General features: G+C 45.2%; 3 protein-coding genes across 3 annotated transcripts; 1 reads left to right on the plus strand and 2 right to left on the minus strand.

Moving 5' to 3' along the window:
• Positions 1 to 5,809: 5,809 nt before the first annotated feature.
• LOC125517534 (Exostosin family protein) lies at positions 5,810 to 8,998 on the plus strand. The gene is made up of 5 exons (XM_048682735.2): positions 5,810 to 6,330; positions 6,797 to 7,083; positions 7,577 to 7,809; positions 7,944 to 8,101; positions 8,482 to 8,998. Exons 1-5 carry the CDS (start codon positions 5,893 to 5,895, stop codon positions 8,581 to 8,583), a joined length of 1,218 nt encoding a protein of 405 aa, XP_048538692.1. The 5' UTR covers positions 5,810 to 5,892; the 3' UTR covers positions 8,584 to 8,998.
• A 265-nt stretch (positions 8,999 to 9,263) lies between these two features.
• LOC125517536 (cyclase-like protein 1) lies at positions 9,264 to 14,310 on the minus strand. Its single transcript, XM_087527425.1, has 6 exons — positions 13,853 to 14,310; positions 11,256 to 11,300; positions 10,495 to 10,567; positions 10,307 to 10,404; positions 10,071 to 10,141; positions 9,264 to 9,717 (listed from the first exon to the last, which is right to left on the minus strand). The coding sequence occupies exons 1-6, from the start codon at positions 14,235 to 14,237 to the stop codon at positions 9,592 to 9,594; spliced, it is 798 nt and encodes a 265-aa protein (XP_087383551.1). The 5' UTR covers positions 14,238 to 14,310; the 3' UTR covers positions 9,264 to 9,591.
• A 432-nt stretch (positions 14,311 to 14,742) lies between these two features.
• On the minus strand, positions 14,743 to 17,442 carry LOC125517535 (cyclase-like protein 1). Its single transcript, XM_048682737.2, has 6 exons — positions 16,734 to 17,442; positions 16,292 to 16,336; positions 15,866 to 15,938; positions 15,656 to 15,753; positions 15,421 to 15,491; positions 14,743 to 15,176 (listed from the first exon to the last, which is right to left on the minus strand). Exons 1-6 carry the CDS (start codon positions 17,269 to 17,271, stop codon positions 15,051 to 15,053), a joined length of 951 nt encoding a protein of 316 aa, XP_048538694.1. The 5' UTR covers positions 17,272 to 17,442; the 3' UTR covers positions 14,743 to 15,050.
• Between the last annotated feature and the right edge of the window lie 1,391 nt (positions 17,443 to 18,833).

An 18,833-nucleotide genomic window follows, 5' to 3' on the forward strand; every position in this document is an offset into this window, starting at 1 on the left:
ATCGTAGTCCTTTCGATAAGTAAGAGTGTCGAACCCAATGAGGAGCAGAAGGAAATGATAAGCGGTTTCCAGCAAGGTATTCTCTGCAAGTACTGAAATAAGTGGTAACAGATAGTTTTGTGATAGGATAATTTGTAACGAACAACAAGTAACAAAAGTAAATAAAGTGCAGCAAGGTGGCCCAATCCTTTTTGTAGCAAAGGACAAGCCTGGACAAACTCTTATATAGAGAAAAGCGCTCCCGAGGACACATAGGAATATCGTCAAGCTAGTTTTCATCACGCTCATATGATTCGCATTCGGTACTTTGATAATTTGGTATGTGGGTGGACCGGTGCTTGGGTGATGTCCTTACTTGGACGAGCATCCCACTTATGATTAACCTCTATTGCAAGCATCCGCAACTACAACGAAAGTATTAAGGTAAACCTAACCATAGCATGAAACATATGGATCCAAATCAGCCCCTTACGAAGCAATGCATAAACTAGGGTTTAAGCTTCTGTCACTCTAGCAACCCATCATCTACTTATTACTTCCCAATTCCTTCCTCTAGGCCCAAATAATGGTGAAGTGTCATGTAGTCGACGTTCACATAACACCACTAGAGGAGAGACAACATACATCTCATCAAAATATCGAACGAATACCAAATTCACATGACTACTAATAGCAAGACTTCTCCCATGTCCTCAGGAACAAACATAGCTACTCACAAAGCATATTCATGTTCATAATTAGAGGGGTATTAATATGCATATAGGATCTGAACATATGATCTTTCACCAATTAAACCAACTAGCATCAACTACAAGGAGTAATTAACACTACTAGCAACCCACAGGTACCAATTCCGGACTTGGAGACAAGAATTGGATACAAGAGATGAACTAGGGTTTTGAGAGGAGATGGTGCTGATGAAGATGTTGATGGAGATTGCCCTCTCCTGATGAGAGGAGCGTTGGTGATGACGATGGCGATGATTTCCCCCTCCGGGAGGGAAGTTTCCCCGGCAGAACAGCTCCGCCAGAGCCCTAGATTGGTTCCGCCAAGGTTCCGCCTCGTGGCGGCGGAGTTTCGTCCGAGAAGATGGCTTGTTATTTTTTCCCATCGAAAGACTTCATATAGCAGAAGATGGCCACCGGAGGGCCACCAGGGGGCCCACGAGGTAGGGGGCGCGCCCCCCACCCTCGTGGGCAGGGTGTGGCCCCCTGGTGAACTTCTTGCACTCAATATTTATTATATATTCTGAAATTGCCTTCCGTGAAGTTTCAGGACTTTTGGAGTTGTGCAGAATAGGTCTCTAATATTTTCTCCTTTTCCAGCCCAGAATCCCAGCTGTCGGCATTCTCCCTCTTTATGTAAACCTTGTAAAATAAGAGAGAATAGGCATAAGTATTGTGACATAATGTGTAATAACAGCCCATAATGCAATAAATATCGATATAAAAGCATGATGCAAAATGGACGTATCATAACCCAATTTGCACTAATGGCATAGATGACAAGCCCATGCTTATTGGCATTTGTTTTTCTTCTGATGATATTGATATTCTCCATTTGCATCATTTATCTCATATGCCATGCCATGAACACCTAGCTTCGGATATGCATTGTTTTGGATGTTGTCCATTTTCTCCATATGATGTTTCCATTATTGCTCATGAGGAGACCCCCATAGTTTCCTCATACATTTTAGGAGATTTTGATTCATCCCATTCATTGCATGATCCCAATACTTGTGTGCACCATATGCTTCCCATGAATAAACATGCTATTGATGTGCCATATACTTGTATGCTAAATTTGCATCCCCATCGTGTCATAGACAATAACTATTCTTTCATGATGGATGACATGTTCTTATACCATGCATCAAATTTCTTTGACCGATGCTTATCTTGTGCTAACTCACACGTGCACATACACATCATGATGGATGATGTGTACATTTACCACGCGCACAATTTCTTTGGTTTGTGTCTCTTTTGTGTAGGTACCCATGAATACTTGTCAACCTCACAATCCCATGAGTTGACAAAACGAGCTCTAGAGAGCAAATATGATTTGGGATCCCATGGATTGCCTTTCCCACCGCTCTCTTCACGCGAAGTCTTCACGCATTTCTTCTACATGGCCCTCACTTGGTTATGGGTTATTGTCCATTATATATCATTTGCCCATATTGCCATGTTCACTTTGCATGATATGCTCATTACTATGCCTTTGCCATGCATTTGTGACCCATGCTTTGCATTACACATGATGATTGATTCTCATACTATATGTATCTGCAAGCTTGGTGGAGATATCACTTGTCATTGCCATTGATATGATCTTGCTTTGTGTTCGTGCTTGCGATATGTCATGTGCATTGCCTATGCCTATTATTTGCTCTCATGACATGATTGCCATGATTTACTCTATTATGTTGCATCTTCGCACTACTAGCTTGCATGACTTGATTACTATGCTTGCTTCTGTTGCATCACCAATGATTCATACTTCCTCACTTCATGCGGTTGATGACAACCATCTACATGCTTTGCACATGATTGTTATTGCTTGCCGTCATATATCGCCATATATATGTTGCCTCTCTCATGTTAGATGATTTTCCATGTATTGAGTGCAACCATGATTTTAGTCTTCCTAATGAGATTGCCCCCATAGCATTCTCGCATATATTTGGAGATTTTGACATATTTTTTGTGAAGCATGCTTGTCTTCCTTCTTTGCACCATATACCTCATGACATGAATATTGCCATTGTTGCATCATATTGTTCATGCACTTGTGCTTCTAATAGTTATGTGCAAGAGAAGAGAACCATCATGATGGATGATGTGTTTATCTACCATGCGCATATGTTCTTTGTTTTGTTGTGTGCATGTGTAGGATACTTGGACCTTGTGTCAACTTCCACGTCACGTGAGTTGACAATCCGAGCTCCTGAGAGCGAACCACCTTCTACCACGACGATTCTACATTGCACTTGCTTGTGCTTCGGCATTGTGAAGAATGCACAAGGACATGCTTTCAAGGTGATATCCTTCTCTTTTGAGAACCCCCAAACCATGATCATGGATATTATGGATCATACTACTTGTGTTGCTTGCCCCATGAGACTTATTGTTCATCTTGGACCACTTGATTGCACACATGTTAGAGATCTTGCTTCGACTTGTCATTTTCACCATTCCATGCATCATGATATATATGCCTTGTGTGTTGCATCAAATTCTTGGATTACTTGTTCCTCTCACATGTTTGGTTGCAACAATGTCATCACTTCACATATGCCATGTACCATTGATTGCTACATGCTTGTCTTGATTGCCTCACACATGATGAACAATTGCTCTTTCTATTGTGAGTGCCATACTATCTTCACTACACCATATGCACATTATGCTTGGATTGTCTTGCACTTGACCCATGTGTTTAGACACTTCATTTTACTTGGTGTTGTGAATGATTCCTATGCCTACCATCAACCATTTGTCGAGCGCTTTATGCATGATCGCTATGACCATGAGGTTGATGCTTCTTCTCTTGTTACACATATTTGCATCACTACCTCACATTTACATGCTTGTTTCCATGATGTCCTTCTTTGTGCTCAATTTCTGTGCTTACATGCCATGTCACAATCCTTTGTCACACCATATGCTATGCTTGATGACAACACTTGTTGGGTGAATCACCTCTTGAATGCTTGGTTTTGCACTAACGCTAACTGCATTTGTTTTTTCAAGTGTTTGTTCTCCTTGCTCCTTTTGAAGGAATCACGAGACGGTGCGACATTGGAGAGTGCCCATTTCAAGCTTCAAGATGACGAGAACTTGGTGATCGACCACTTCTACACGGCGACGCCATCTCTTTCCCACGGTGATTTAGATTTCGATCCGAGGTCGGATCTTTCCCAAGGGGGAGGGGATGATGCAGACATCACCATGTCAAGAGTTCATTCGTCAAGTGACACGTGCGACATCTACTTCACATACACAAAGGTGAATCATCTCCTTTACACGTGTTCACTTGACCCTCTTGAGGATGGTATACTACTTGACACTCCTCCCGTGTGCATGCATAGGTATTGTCGGAGCTTCACGAATGTCGAGGAGGAGTGCAAGTGCCAAGGAACAACTACACCATCCGCGAGGGAAGCGTGGAAGAGAAGGAAGAAGAAACGTGGACATGTTTCTGGAAAGCCCGGAAGTTCCGGCCGCTGCCCGGAACTTCCGGCCACCGGAACCTCTGGCCATTCCGGAGCTTCCGGCCCTGCTGCACCGAAGCCGTCCAAGAGTGTGCCAACTCTCTAGATAGCCCGGACCCTGCCCGGACCTTCGCCCGGAACCTCCGGCGCCCGGACCTTCCGACCGTCCCCGGAACTTCCGGCCCTACCTGCGCGCAGAGACTCGGGCCAAGGCCCATGTACCCATTCGCCCCTCACTTACCCCTTCGCGGCTGCTACTATATATACTCACCCCCCTCCTCCATTCTAGGGTCAGCAAAGGATTAGCTCATGTTTGTGTGAGAGCTTTGCTCATCCACTTGGTTACCTTCTCCACGGAGATCGTGCCTCCTCGAAGAAGATCCTCCCAAGCGGATTCAAGACCCCCTCTTGGGTGGCCCCCCTCAAGACCTCCTCACGGAGATGAACTCTACCTTGTATCTTTCCCTTTGTTGTTCATGTACCTTGTGGATCTTGTGTGTTTGATTGTCTAGTGGATGTGTGATTGGACTTGTTCTTGAGTGTTTCCCCTTGTGTTTTCTCTCCTTTCTCCCCCGTGTTCTTCGTGTTATTCGTGGGATCCGCTCCTTTTGTGAAAGATCGGGCCGTTAGGGTTCTACCCTACATCACAGCTTGGAGGGGTCGGGGCGGCCGCGACATAGATCGTCGAGGAGCGGTATGGGGTGAGAGGCTTCATGGTGGCCTGCGTGGGGGCAGGGTGAGGCGACGCGACAGTGGTGAAAGTTCACAGTGGCGGTTGGGTTCCCGGCACGAACTCGATGACCGCGACGGACAACACCAAGGGATGGGATGGGGTGGACAACGTCGGTAGGATGGCACAACCACGTAGCCAGCTCGGAGGGGTTGGGCGGCCGCGACGTAGATCGCCGAGGAGCGGTATGGGACGAGAGGCTTCACGGTGGCCGACGTGGAGGCAGGGTGAGGCGACGCGACAGTGGTGAAAGTTCACAGTGAGTGCTGGGTTCCCGCCACAACCGTTTTTGTTTTAGGGCAGCTGCCAGTGGCGATTCCACTAGGGAGGCTTCGACAGGCTTAAGCCTACCCTCCAAAAATCCTATTTAAGCTAAAAATACCACTTGACAAGTATATATTCTGGTGCTTTACATGCAACAATTGCAATGCATTTGCTAATTAGACTTAGGAAATTTATGTTTTAGACCTACCCTCCAATGTCCTGCTAGATTCGCCACTGGCAATTGCTAGTTGTGTTGCAAATATATACTCCACTTGGAGTTAAAATTTGGGGCTGATGTAAATTTTTGGCACCAAATAGAGATACATCATCTGTTGGAGGTCGTTGTTTTACATCACCCTTTGAAGATGCTCTTGCATGCACATATAGTACTTTTCTTTGGCTTGCTTGCTGTGGTGTATCAAGAATATTGATGACTCCCGCAAAAAAAAAAGAATATTGATGACAGCGTGCACAAACTGAGAGCCGTTTATCCAGAAACCAACGCTTGAGATCGACCAGGACATAAATAAGTTTTTATTAGGAAAAACAAAAGGATCGCAGAGGAATGAGAAGATCTAAACGGCCTCTTTGTTAACAGAAAACACCCTCGAGTCGCCTTTCCTTTTCAATCCGCACCCCGCATCACTCCCTCGCTCCACTCCTCTCCTCACCTCCGGCGATGGCCGGCCGCCTCGCCGGCGCCGGCGCTTCCTCGCCCCTCCCCCGCGCGCTCCTCCTCCTCGCCGCGGTAGCCCTCTTCTCCATATCCTTCCTCTCCCTCCGCTCGCTCCGCCCCGCCGCGGCCCCCTCCCTCCCCCTAGATGAACCCCGCCGTCTCCGTTTCTCCTCCCCTCTGCCGGCGTCGCGCCCCTCGGTCTACCACTCGCCCGAGGCGTTCGCGGCGGGGTACGCGGAGATGGAGCGGAGCTTCAAGGTCTACATCTACCCGGACGGCGACCCCAAGACCTTCTACCAGACGCCCCGGAAGCTCACGGGCAAGTACGCCAGCGAGGGATACTTCTTCCAGAACATCCGGGAGAGCCGCTTTCGTACCGAAGACCCCGACAAGGCCGACCTCTTCTTCGTCCCCATCTCGCCCCACAAGATGCGCGGCAAGGTCCCCCCTACACTCTCTGTAACCCTACTGCTCGTTTTACCGCATTATAACGCCTTCAGTATTGTACTGTTCTTGGTATACTCGGATATTACTGTGTGGCTGGCGAGCTACGCGCATTGTCAAACTCTGAAGTAATATGGATTCTGACGGTATGTTAGTTAATGTGTACACAGATCACAGCTGAAACAAAAGTAGAACGATGTTGTAGAGATGCTGTTTGAATTGGTTGGCTATATATTGACGTAAGATGTTCGGTGTTTCAACTTGCTTGCTCGCAAAAGTAATGGAAAATTATTCTTTCTTATGATAGGCATGGTTGAACTGTTTTTCTTTTTAAGTTTAGCGAACAGCTGTATGACCAGAAGTGACTTGAATTTCACACGCTGGTTATTTTGTGTGTGTTCTTCTGATTTTGTGATTGAATTGCTCTGATATTTATTTACATGCATCATTTTTAGTCTTGCAGGGTACTTCATATGAAAATATGACAATGATAGTTAAGGATTATGTTGAAGGCTTGATAAGCAAGTACCCTTACTGGAACCGCACACTAGGAGCGGACCACTTCTTTGTCGCATGCCATGATGTAGGCGTGAGGGCGTTCGAAGGACTTCCGTTCATGGTGAAGAACTCTATTAGAGCTGTCTGCTCGCCAAGCTATAATGTTGACTTTATCCCTCATAAGGATGTTGCTCTGCCTCAAGTATTACAGCCATTTGCTCTACCTGAAGGAGGGAATGACATTGAAAACAGGTTGAAATGGCACTTCCTATTTGTTGTGCTATATAATGTAATTATAATGGCCTCTATATGTGATATAAAAGAAAAAAATTCTGTATGCTAGTTTTTATTTCATTGAAACACGTCAGAAATTCATAGTATTTAAATGTTTGGAACTCTTGAGTACTTTTTTTTCTAGACTTAGTGGCTTGGTGCCTTCCAGTATGACTCTAATAACTATACCCTCTTGCAAAATGAATCTGTTTTGTGTCAGAAATTTTGTGAAACACAGACTCTTATTACCCAACTGTCTCCTTATTTATGCATTGAGGTTTATACTCTTTGAATCTGATTTGTTTGTGCACATGATTTTAAACTGTGATAAATGTTTTCTTCTAGTGCATATTGGAATTTGGAAGTTACTCGTAATTGATAGCCATAAACTGGTCGCCACTGCAGCGTAAACATCTATCTGCACTCTTGACATATCTGTATCTTAAATTGCTTCTTTTGCAATGGAAAACAGGACAAATCTTGGATTTTGGGCTGGTCATCGCAACTCGAAAATACGAGTTATTTTGGCACGAGTCTGGGAGAATGATACAGAACTTGCTATTAGCAATAATCGGATTAATAGAGCTATTGGCGAGCTAGTTTATCAGAAGCAGTTCTACCGTACTAAGTTCTGTATCTGCCCTGGTGGCTCTCAAGTTAATAGTGCTCGTATATCTGATTCAATACACTATGGCTGTGTCCCTGGTTAGTATTTTTGACATGCAAAATACATGGCACCCATGACCATTCCTTATTGTTATTCCCCTTTCATGGGCAATCAAATTTTTTAGTGATCCCCATATTATTATTTTCTAATTATCTCTATTGCGTCCTTTTAGTTATTTTGTCGGACTACTATGATTTGCCTTTCAATGATGTTCTTGACTGGAGAAAGTTCGCGGTTGTACTTAAGGAGCGCGACGTATATGAACTAAAGAGTATCCTGAAATCTATATCACAGCAAGAATTTGTTGCATTGCACAAATCTTTAGTTCAGGTATGCATCTTTTGAGTAAATAATTGAGTAGTAGATTTTGTCATTATAGAACTTCCAATTTATGCATTCATCTTCCTTTATCTACTGTACAAGATAGAGTAGTTATTCACGGTCTGAAGGACGCTGTTAAATATTGAATCTTATTGTGATGGAAAATAATCTAGAAGATCAGGGTACAAAGTAACAAGAGCTTGTTCGTTGGCTGAGTTTCTAATGTGTCACTTGACTTGACCTGCTGTAATCTGAAAAAACAAGAGTGAAGAACTGAGTAGTGGAATCTTTGATTTGGCTATTTTATTTCTTCTGTAGTGCATCAAAAACCAGATGGTTATCAAAATTCTAGTGCGGTCCGATACTAATATGTTAACTTGGGATTGCAGGTTCAGAAACACTTTGTATGGCACTCACCTCCTGTTCCTTATGATGCATTCCACATGGTTATGTATGAGCTGTGGCTGCGGCATCATGTGATCAAGTACTAACTCAAGGCTTCACGCTCAATATTTGCAACATAATGGCGTGATCCATCAGAATGATGTTATAGGTCTACCTGCTTGTGATATACCAAGTGCGGCCCCTGTTCTTCGCTCTTGTAGTTAGTAGCTGGATGGGTCATTGGTGCAGCGGAAAACATCTACATAGAAATGTTGGCAATCGACGATATCGCTCAAATGGTGTTGTAGTTATTAGATTCATTAGCCATTCTTCGATTAGCTGGTTCCCCTCATATTCGAGTCCTTTCTGTGGCATTGCTTTTGTAGTTTGCTTTGCTATATACTGATCTGCCTGAGTAATCGCTTATGCTTATACAAATTTTGCACCTACTCTTGTAAAGTAATGTACGCTGTTACTGATGAGATAGTAAGCATCCAAAGATATATTAGATTGACATAATCACCTCTTTTTGCTCCTGCGAGACATGATCCAACTACTTTACTCATATATATGATTATTACGGATGAGATGGTAAATGCAGAGACATGTCAGATTGACATGCTAGCATCAATGTGCACCCAGAGGCTCATACGGTTTTACCCGGGGGGGCTAATATGGCTGTGCATGACAGTTTTCATGTTACTTTTGCATCACTATCATCCATGTGCACCCAGAGGCTCAAACGGTAAGCATTCAATGTATCATCAATGGTAGTAGCACTAACAGATTTCATCATAGGCATGTTGAGTCAAAATATTGCAGAAATCGCTTGAGCGCAACATGCCAACATGTACTTGAAAGTTGCTGAACTCATGTGGTTCAACATGGTTACAGCGTGGCAGCGGCAGAGCAACCAGACTACCATGGGTCTACAAGTGCATTGTTCATTTCTAGCAATGCTAAATATGAATGTTGATTTGGCAGTACAGACTTGTATACATGACATCAGGCATTTTATTTTTACGGATATGGACTGTGCACCAAGACATTAGCTAGGGTGTAGCATCTGTGGGCACGATACATTGCAGCCTTTGGCAAGAGCAGCCGCCAAGTGATCACTTGATAAGAATGCACCTGATTGGTGAACCCTCGGAGCCAACCAGTCTTAGAGGTAAGCAGTGCAGCATGTATAGTCCAGTGTTGATGTTGTCTAGTTTCAGGACTTCGACTGGGATGATATCCTGACAGAACAAAGTAAAGTAAAACAACCGACACTTTCGATCAACGATGCTGTCTCTAAGAAGGCAATTTATTTGTGTTCTTCGTCACCGACATGTGAAATGTCTTTGGAAGAGCATTAGAATTTAGAATATCGTAAGCAAGCATTGTTCCCCCCAAAGAGGTTGATCAGCAAGGAATTGGTGGGACCAAGACTTTGATCAATTTGTCAACATGCAATGTTGTACTAACATGTTGTCAGACTTGGGGAATAAGCAGCATATGACCAGAGGCTAGTGCAAAACTATGAGGTTATAACTGGTGGCTTCAATTTCACATGGGTTTCTTTTTGGGGCCATGAAAGGGCACATCTTACCGCATTTTTTAAGAAGGCCACATGGGCAGTGATCAAGTGATCAAATGAAGCAACTGATATATAGTCAATCCCTGCATAATTTGCCAACATCACCATGTTAAGTTCACATCAGATAAGGTATGCATATATTGATCCACCAGTTAAAAGGTCATGAACTAACTGAACCTAGGCAGTTCACAATTTCACAAGGTCCTTACAAATTTGGTGCAATACAAGTACAACTCCTGTTTACTTACCAACAAGCTTGATGTCGGTGTTGTCAACTAACCACTGTGCACCATCCTCCGTAAATCCAACAAAACTCATATCACCTCCTTGCTTCCACATGAGCCCCCTACAGATCATTTGCTTACATGCATGTAGTAATGATATGGTGAAAAATATATTATCTACTTGAATATTTGCCCTTCAAAGAGGCCAATACCTGTCTGTGTTCAATGTCCTGAAGAGAACTCGACGAACACCTCTTGGTATATTTAGGGATTCCATTGCTTCAGCTGCATGGAGTTAGAGGGGAATTGAATCCTTAGGAATTTCTCTATGTAGGTCCTTTGATTCACATGAATGGAATCCTTAGGATTTTTTTCCTAAGGAAGCCTTTGCAGTTCATTTTGGAGGAAAGTTTCTATCCACTCAAACCTCTTTTTCTACGCCCTTCGTTTTCCTGCGGTGTATCAGATCGTTGGTGCTAATTCTTGTCGGTTTCTGTTCATATATATTCATGTGTACAATAACACTAAAATCATGTGTTTTTCCTATTCTTGTATTTTAAAATCCTTGCGAATCAAAGAAGTCCTTACGGATTCCGTTGCTTCAGCTGCATAGAATTAATGGTGCCATGATATACCAAATACCAGACAACATTGATGTGAATCGAATATTTTTAGTAAAGAGTATTAGCACTTCCCATTTTTTCAAAATGAAGATGCTGGTAAATGCATACTGAATTTGCAACAACCCACCGTAAAGAAAACATGAAGTAAGTGATATTTGAATACGATGCCATATTAGAATGCACATGTATCTCTAATGCCATGTTAAATTAGTCTTGTGACATGATATGAGAAGTTCATTAACAGGGTGATTCATCATCGATGATGCAATAGAGGAGCTGATCTCCATGTAAAAGAAGAGAGAACACATCCCCAGGTCCTTTTTTTCGATAAAGACATCCCCAGGTCCTACCTGTTATATTTGTGTGTCTTGGAACATCGACCAGTAAGGCAGGACCTGTCCAGATACAAGAATAAGTCGACCATTAATAAATCATTCATTAGTACCATGCTAATTTTAATGATGTCTGGCATGGAAATCTTTGGGTCGAAAAATATTAAGAGGGCATTTGGCGATATAGTTCTTTTATCTTGAGAGTACGCCAAAGGCTTACCATGTCCCTATAGAAGTCATTTTGCGATATTGTTTGCCCTTCTTAAGCAACTTGGACAGATCCTGTCTCACAGCTACTCCGGATCAGAGAACATCAACTACAAGGAAAATCGATTGTCGTGTTGCCCACATGAATTGGCATCTATAGTTCTCCAAGAGAGGGACTCAGGGGCGAGCCCAAGATATGAAGTGTGTGTAACTTCTGCTGTAGCTTTTATTGTACCTGGCGGCTACATGGTTGATGGTTCACCGACACTTGCGGAGAGATTTGCTTTTAAAAGTCTATGGTAATGTATTGGCTTTCATTGTCTCCATGGCGGCTACAATTTTTCTAATATTACATGGGCAGCCTATGTTAGACCTACGAGACATGAATGGTACATGAAGAAGGCCTACTACGACATGGTGTTTTCTGTGGATCTGGTAAGTATTTGATATTAGATCCACTCACCAGTGGAGCTTAGTGAGGGCCAAAGGGGGCCATGCCCCCCCCCCCCCCTACTAAATTTACACATAGTATAACACATACTCTCTCTGTAAAGAAATATAAGACTTGTTATATAACTAAAGTAGATCTAAAAAGTCTTATATTTAACACCATTTGGGTCAAATTTAACATAAGTACACTAGATTAGCCCTCTCAACTCTATTTACGACTCATTTATCCCCCTCTCAAATCGCGTTGAAGCCCCATCACTAGGGACTGAGCCATTGATGTCCCGAAGATTCAAATTCTCCCATGTTAACCATTAATAGGATACATGCTTCACATGGTCAGACAAATGGTATGTTATCTTGCATATGGATTAGTCCATCACAAGTAAGATGTATCACTATCACTACATCTACTAAGCTCCCTAGAAAGGAAGCCTTGTGGCACAATGGAGTTGGGGCACGATGACGGCGGCCCGAACAGGGGTCGATGGGAGCCGAATCGATGGCAACGACGGTTGAAACGGTTTATGGGAGGTGTCGGCTAGGGTTTGGCGGCGCGGCTCCTCAATTTTTACTAACTAGTAGTTCAATTGGTCCCTTGTATGTTTGGACTTTTTAATTAATACGTGTTTTGTTTCTTCAGATTTACTATAATCAGTCCTGCAAACGGTGCTCGACACTTCCTTTATTCAATTGGTCCCTTGTATGTTCTTGTTGATCATTGTTCAGATTTATGCGTAAGTTTCCTACAACTTAAAATTTCAGTGGTGGGATGATGATGGCAGGCGCGATAGGGCGTCGGCGGAGGCCACCGGTGGTGGCACGGTTCACGTCTTACAGGGTCGTGGTCAAGGTATGAGGTAGACTGGTTGGAAATATTCCAAATTACTTTTTTTTGCGAGATAAATTACTATTATTTCGATTGCTAATTACAGTGATTTGAATGATTGATATGATGTTTACTATTTGGAATGCTAGTTACGGTGATTTGATTGATATGATTTTTTTTTCTTTTGAAATGCTAGTTATGGTGATTTCGATTATGCTTTATTTTTTGGAATGCTAGATTTGATTGATACATACGATGCTCTTTTAATGCTAAATAGCAAAATGCCCGTGCATTACACGGAACATCAAGATGCGTTTTTTTTACAGAACACTTGTTGTGATTGACCCATGCAGGAGTAATCTCATGTGTAAAAACTAATGATATCTCGAGAAACATGAGAGATAAGGTGAGGAGGAGTAGGGCGTGGTGGTGATTGGTGGTCGGACTGAGCGAAGGCATGGGGATGGACGACGCCGGCAGTGGCCACCATGCCAGATTGTTCCAGAGGCTTTTTTTTAATTGCTCAACAATAAAGTTATGGGAGATAAGGATGAACGAGAGAAGACCTTATCTGTAAATATGGAGAGATGTGCGGGTATCTTTTTGTAAAATTGTCATAATTTGCTTTCTATCTGTCAGATATACCGGACAGTCTATATTACAAGATGGCAGGTACACCATCATCACCAACTCGATTTTTTTATAAAAAAAAGCAGAGACGATGGTGTCTTTTGATTGCTAACTATGTTGCTTTAATTGATACAACGGCGCTAGAGCAATGTAGGTCATCAGATCTGAGATAATGGAAGGCTGATATTAAATGTTTCTGTCATAACTTGCTTGTTTAATAGTAGTGGAGATGGAGATGGAGATACTTGCTCCTCTTAGCCTAAAATAGGGAAATGGTGCAAAGTTTTGAGGAGTAGAAGTTAAATTTTTGATATGTTTAGAGAATCTGGCAGCTGATATTTAGTTTTCTAAAATATATTTTTTCTCAAATGCAACTTTTGAGGGATCTTTTGAGATGCTGTAGCTAACCATTTAACCAGGGTTTATTTGCGAGACCGCAGGGCGGAGATTCACAAAAATTGTCAAAGCCTAGTTGTGATCGGAGAAAACCAGGGACGCTCACCGTTGAGGACCTCCAGGTCGAGCGTGTCGACGTCGAGACCGGCGGCGAAGTGGGCCTGGATCATGTGCCCCGGCGCGTCGACGTGGGTGCCCATGTGGCAGGGCATCCGGAGCTCCGACAAGTTGTAGTCCGACCCGTTCTCCATCGACTCCTTGAGCCGCACCAGGGGCCCCGCCGCCGCGTCGGGCGGCATGCCCGGCCGGTACGCGTGCGTGATGTCCACGATGCGCCCGCCGCCGTACTCCTCCAGCCCCGGGGCATGGCGCCGGCCTGCCGCGCCTCCGGCCGCCGGCCCGCCGTGCGCGTCGCCGGCTGCTGTGGCGATAGCCTGGTGTGCCGGGAGGAGGACCAGCAGGAGGAGGGTGAGAGCTGGCGGGTCCGCCATGCCGCCGAGCGCTGACTGCGGACTCTCTGGGCTGTGATGGTTACTGCAAGTTGCAGCTCTTTCCTTGACTTCTGGTGGTCAATACAATGCTGATGAATGGAGAAGCACGCACCGAGCTTTTCTCAGGCCGGCTGGTTGAGATTGAGACAAACGGACAGTGAGAGGGGCGGTGTCTGAAAACCACAGGATTTTAGACTGTTCAAACACTCCCCGGCAAATAGTATGTATCTGTCAACCATCCGTGCACCTGTTGTATCACTCATCCGTGTACACCCAGAGGAAGAATGAGAACTCATATCAAAAGATTGTACTACTTACACATGTTCACCGGCATGCAACTTATTTTGCTTTACAAGAAACGTAGCTGCAGATATACATATTTTTTTTTTGCGGGGTCTGCAGATATACATATTACAACAGTATGGCACGCTAGCATTACAGAGAACAGTCCAACGTATCAGCAACGGTAGCAGGCGAGTCGAGTCGAAATATTGCAGAAACTGCCTGAGAGGAAGATGCACTTGAAAATTACTGAACCCGGTTGGAAATTATACAGCTAACAAATTCGTGTGGTTCATCATTGGTTACAGACTGACACGAGTCGCTATAAGTCTGTCTTGCAGTACTTGCTTATTCGTAGTACTGCTATATTTCTTTTGTTCATTTTACAATACAAACTTGTATGCATGACAAGAGGCATTCTCTTTTTCCACTAGGACGGACCGTGGACAAAGATATTGTAGCATCTGCGGGCACGATACGTTGCGGCCTTTGGCAAGAGCAGCCACTCGGATAAGAATGCACCATGGGTGATCACTTGATAAGAATGCACCTAATTGGTGAGCCCTCAGAGCCAACCAGTCTCAGAGGTAAGCAGTGCAGCGTGTATAGTCCAGTCTTCACGTTGTCTAGTTTCAGGGCTTCGACTAGGATGATATCCTGACAGAACAGAGTAAGTAAACCAACCGGTAGTTTCAATCAATAGTGCAATTGCTAAGACGGTAAGTTCATCACTGATATGTGAATTTAATGTTCTCTAGAGAAGCATCAAAATAGTGTATAGAAACATTGTAGCCCCAAAAGAGGTTGGTTAGCAAGGAATTTGTGGAACCAAGGCTCCAGTCAAGGGTGGCTTCAAATTCACATTCTTTGAGATCATTAAAGGGCAGCATCTTATTCTTACCGCATTTTTGAAGAAGGCCACATGGGCAGAGATCAAATGATCAAATGCAGCAACTGATATATAGTCAATCCCTGCAGAATTGCCAATGTCATATGTTAGGTTCACACCAGATAAGGCAAGTAAATGCATATATTGAGCCACCAAAGGGCATGAACCAACTGCACCTAGGTAGTTCACAATTGCACATGGTTCTAGCAAATATGTTATAATACGAATACAGCTCCCGTATACTTACCAACTAGCTTGATGTCCGTGTTGTCAACTAACCACTGTGCACCATCCTCTGTAAATCCAACATAACTCATATCACCAGCTGCCTTCCACATGAGCCCCCTACATATCATCTGCTTACTTACATGTTCAATACAGCCTATAGAAAGATCGACTGGCGATATGGTGAAGAATGTAGCATCTACTTGAATATCTCTTCTTAAAGAGGTCATACCTGTCTGTGTTCAATGTCCTGAAGAGAACACGACGAACACCTTTCGGTATATTTAGGGATTTCATGGATTCAGCTGCATAGAATTAGTGGGGCATCATATATCAAATACTAGACAACGTGGATGTGAATCAAATATTTTTAGTAAGAATATCAGCACTCAATTTTTTTTTTCAAAATGCAGATGTTGGTTTTAGTAAGAATATCAGCTTACTGGATTTGTATCAAACAGGATGAATTCTATGGAGAAACCAATATCTGAATACATAACCACATTAGTAATGCACATGTTTCTTTCATGTCATGTTAAATTAATCTTGTGACATGATATGAGAAGAAGTTCATTAGCTGGGTGATTCATCATCATTGATGCAATAGAAGAGCTGAGCTCCCTGTAAAAAGAGAGAGAAGACTTCCCCCACACCCTACCTGTTATATTTGTGTGTCTTGGAACATCGACCAGTAAGGCAGGACCTGTCCAGGAACAAGAGTAAGTCAATTGTCAATGCTAATTTCAATGAAGTTTAGCAGGGAAATCTTTCGGAAAAATATATAGAAAATGCTAATTGTCAATGAACAAGAGTCTTTTGTCCTTTATAAACAATTTTAATGGACAGAGTTTGTTCTACAGCTACTCCGAATCAGATTCAGAGGACATCAGCTACAAGAAAATGATGTCAGGCGGCCGCAATCCATGCTGCCGTGCTGCCTCTATGAATTGGCATCTAGAATTCCCCATCTCATCATCTAGCCAACCATTTAACCAAGGTGATCATATATATGTGCAAAGACGGCAGGCCGGAGACTGACAAAAATGGTCAAAGCCTAGTTCTGATCGCCGATCGGAGAAAACCAGGGACGCTCAGCTCACCGTTGAGGACATCGAGGTCGAGCGTGTCGACGTCGAGGCCGGCGGCGAAGTGGGCCTGGTTCATGTGGCCCGGCGCGTCGACGTGGGTGCCCATGTGGCACTCCATCCGGAGCTCCGACAGGTTGTACTCCGACCCGTCCTCCATGGACGCCTTGAGGCGCACGAGGGGGCCGACCGTCGCGCCGGGCGCGAACGCCGGCATGCTGGGGCGGTACGCGTGCGTGATGTCCACGATGCGCCCGCCCCCGTACTCCTCCAGCGCCGGGCCGTGGCGCCGGCCTGCCGCGCCTCCTCCGGAAGGGGGAGAGCCGCCGGGCGCCGCCCCGCAGGTGTCGGCCTCCGCGCCCGCGTAGCCCGGGTGCGCGTCGCCGGCCGCCGTGGCGAGAGCATGGCGCGCCGGGAGGAGCACCAGCAGCAGGAGGGTGAGAGCCGCCGCGGCCATGGCTGCCGATTTGCTGCGCCGAGCGCTCACGCTGGACTCCGTGGACTCTGGGGAGTGGGGAGTGATGGTAGTACCAGGAAACTGCTGCTCTGGCATTGGTACAGTACAGTGGTACCGGAAGTCTGGATGGGACAAGGGGCTGCCGATAAGTACGGACCGAGTTCGGTTGACTAGATTGGCAAATTAGATGCCTGCTTCTGTCAGGCTTCAAAGCTGGACAAGAGAAAGAGCCGCTTCCTGGAAACCAACCACAGAAACTGATTCGATCGGATGGACGTCTCCTCGTCGGACGCTGGTCTTGCCGTTCTAGGCTAGATAGGTAGATCCTGAAGATCAGCTACACCCCAAACACCACAAATAAGAAGAACGATAAACAACAAAGCACCATTTGAGGTAAACGGCCGAACATCGATGAGTCGAGGCCACCAAAGTGGTGTGTTGAGGAAGGGCACGACACCGTTGCCACCGCCCGATCAAAATGATTTGAGATTTCATTCGGAGTGTCTCAAAGAGGATCGAGCAGCCACAAAGATGCCTTCAAGAAGGATGACGCCCACGGGCGCCTCACCGATGGCCTATCCAAAGACAGACAAGGTTTTCACCCCCAGCTCACACGATCCATGCCTGAAACATGGTACGGGCATACTGCCGTACAACCACCACCGACCGCCGATCGCCAACCACCACGCGCGCCTTCACGTCCATGATAGCCGGCCAACATCCGAGCCACGGCAGAGCAGGTCGCTCGTGACCCAGGTCGCACGCAGCCCCGTTGCACGACGGGTCGCCGATGCTAGATCGGCCAGATCTGGCCGGGACCGTCCTGCACGACACCACACGAGAAGACGCCGCTCACAGCCGCCGCACACCGCCAGGGCCACAAGACGCTGCTACACCACCGCCATGCAGAGCCGTCGCCACCCATCGCGCCCGACGCCACGCCACTGGGCCCCGCATCAGCACAATGTCTAAGCACGTTACGCAATCCCGCGCCAGCCGCCGCCAAGAAGAGAGGAAACAGACCCCCGCCGCCACCAACGCTGGTCGGGCTTTGCCCGGCGGAGGAGGGGAGAGAGGCCGGGGGAGAAGGAAGATGGGTGGCGCTAGGGTTTCCCCCGAGGACGCTCGCAGGAGCGGCTTGGGGGAGAAGCCTTCATTTAATTGTATCCATGTTCTATTTTTTTTGCATGTGATCTCGACATGAAGGCTACTCGGAAGATGGACGCTGAGAGGGACCGCCGGATTTGGGACCGTATAGTCGCCCCAGAGGCCACCGTAGACAATGGCATATGGCCGAAGTGGGATGCACCCGCCCTAGACCGCTCCTCTCCGCCGAGGCCCGCAATGTTGGCGCCCGCGCATGTTCGGCATGGGATAAGGCTACCTTGGCCCGTTTCCACGAGATTGATGCTGCCAATGCCGCATATCGCACCGACAAGTCATGCCTGTTACAGCCACAACTAGTTTAATTACTTTTTATTTTTATTTTTACTTTTTGAGAAAAGTTAGTTTATTTGGTTGTCTATACTAATAAAAGTCGTGGTGTGACTCATTTTCCACCCCTTTCTATGAATGAAATCGCTTGTAATTCTATTTTACATGAATCTGTTATCATTCGAAGCAAAAACTATGCGTATTGTGCGTTGATGAGTGGGGAA

This window comes from Triticum urartu, chromosome 6A, assembly GCF_056163025.1.
Source record: "Triticum urartu cultivar PI428250 chromosome 6A, HENAU_Tu73, whole genome shotgun sequence".
Taxonomy (NCBI): Eukaryota; Viridiplantae; Streptophyta; class Magnoliopsida; order Poales; family Poaceae; genus Triticum; species Triticum urartu.

What these genes read in the sequence shown, in the direction of transcription:
- LOC125517534 (XM_048682735.2), top strand. Translation starts at nt 5,893, where the DNA reads ATGGCCGGCCGCCTCGCCGGCGCCGGCGCTTCCTCGCCCCTCCCCCGC. An exon ending in CCCACAAGATGCGCGGCAAG is followed by an intron (nt 6,331 to 6,796) that starts GTCCCCCCTACA and finishes TTAGTCTTGCAG; the next exon opens with GGTACTTCATATGAAAATAT. An exon ending in ACACTATGGCTGTGTCCCTG is followed by an intron (nt 7,810 to 7,943) that starts GTTAGTATTTTT and finishes GCGTCCTTTTAG; the next exon opens with TTATTTTGTCGGACTACTAT.
- LOC125517536 (XM_087527425.1), bottom strand. Translation starts at nt 14,237, where the DNA reads ATGGCGGACCCGCCAGCTCTCACCCTCCTCCTGCTGGTCCTCCTCCCG. An exon ending in CACCGACATCAAGCTTGTTG is followed by an intron (nt 10,142 to 10,306) that starts GTAAGTAAACAG and finishes CAAATTATGCAG; the next exon opens with GGATTGACTATATATCAGTT. An exon ending in TGGCCTTCTTAAAAAATGCG is followed by an intron (nt 9,718 to 10,070) that starts GTAAGATGTGCC and finishes TTGTTCTGTCAG; the next exon opens with GATATCATCCCAGTCGAAGT.
- LOC125517535 (XM_048682737.2), bottom strand. Translation starts at nt 17,271, where the DNA reads ATGCCAGAGCAGCAGTTTCCTGGTACTACCATCACTCCCCACTCCCCA. An exon ending in CGACCTCGATGTCCTCAACG is followed by an intron (nt 16,337 to 16,733) that starts GTGAGCTGAGCG and finishes GTTCCTGGACAG; the next exon opens with GTCCTGCCTTACTGGTCGAT. An exon ending in TGGCCTTCTTCAAAAATGCG is followed by an intron (nt 15,177 to 15,420) that starts GTAAGAATAAGA and finishes CTGTTCTGTCAG; the next exon opens with GATATCATCCTAGTCGAAGC.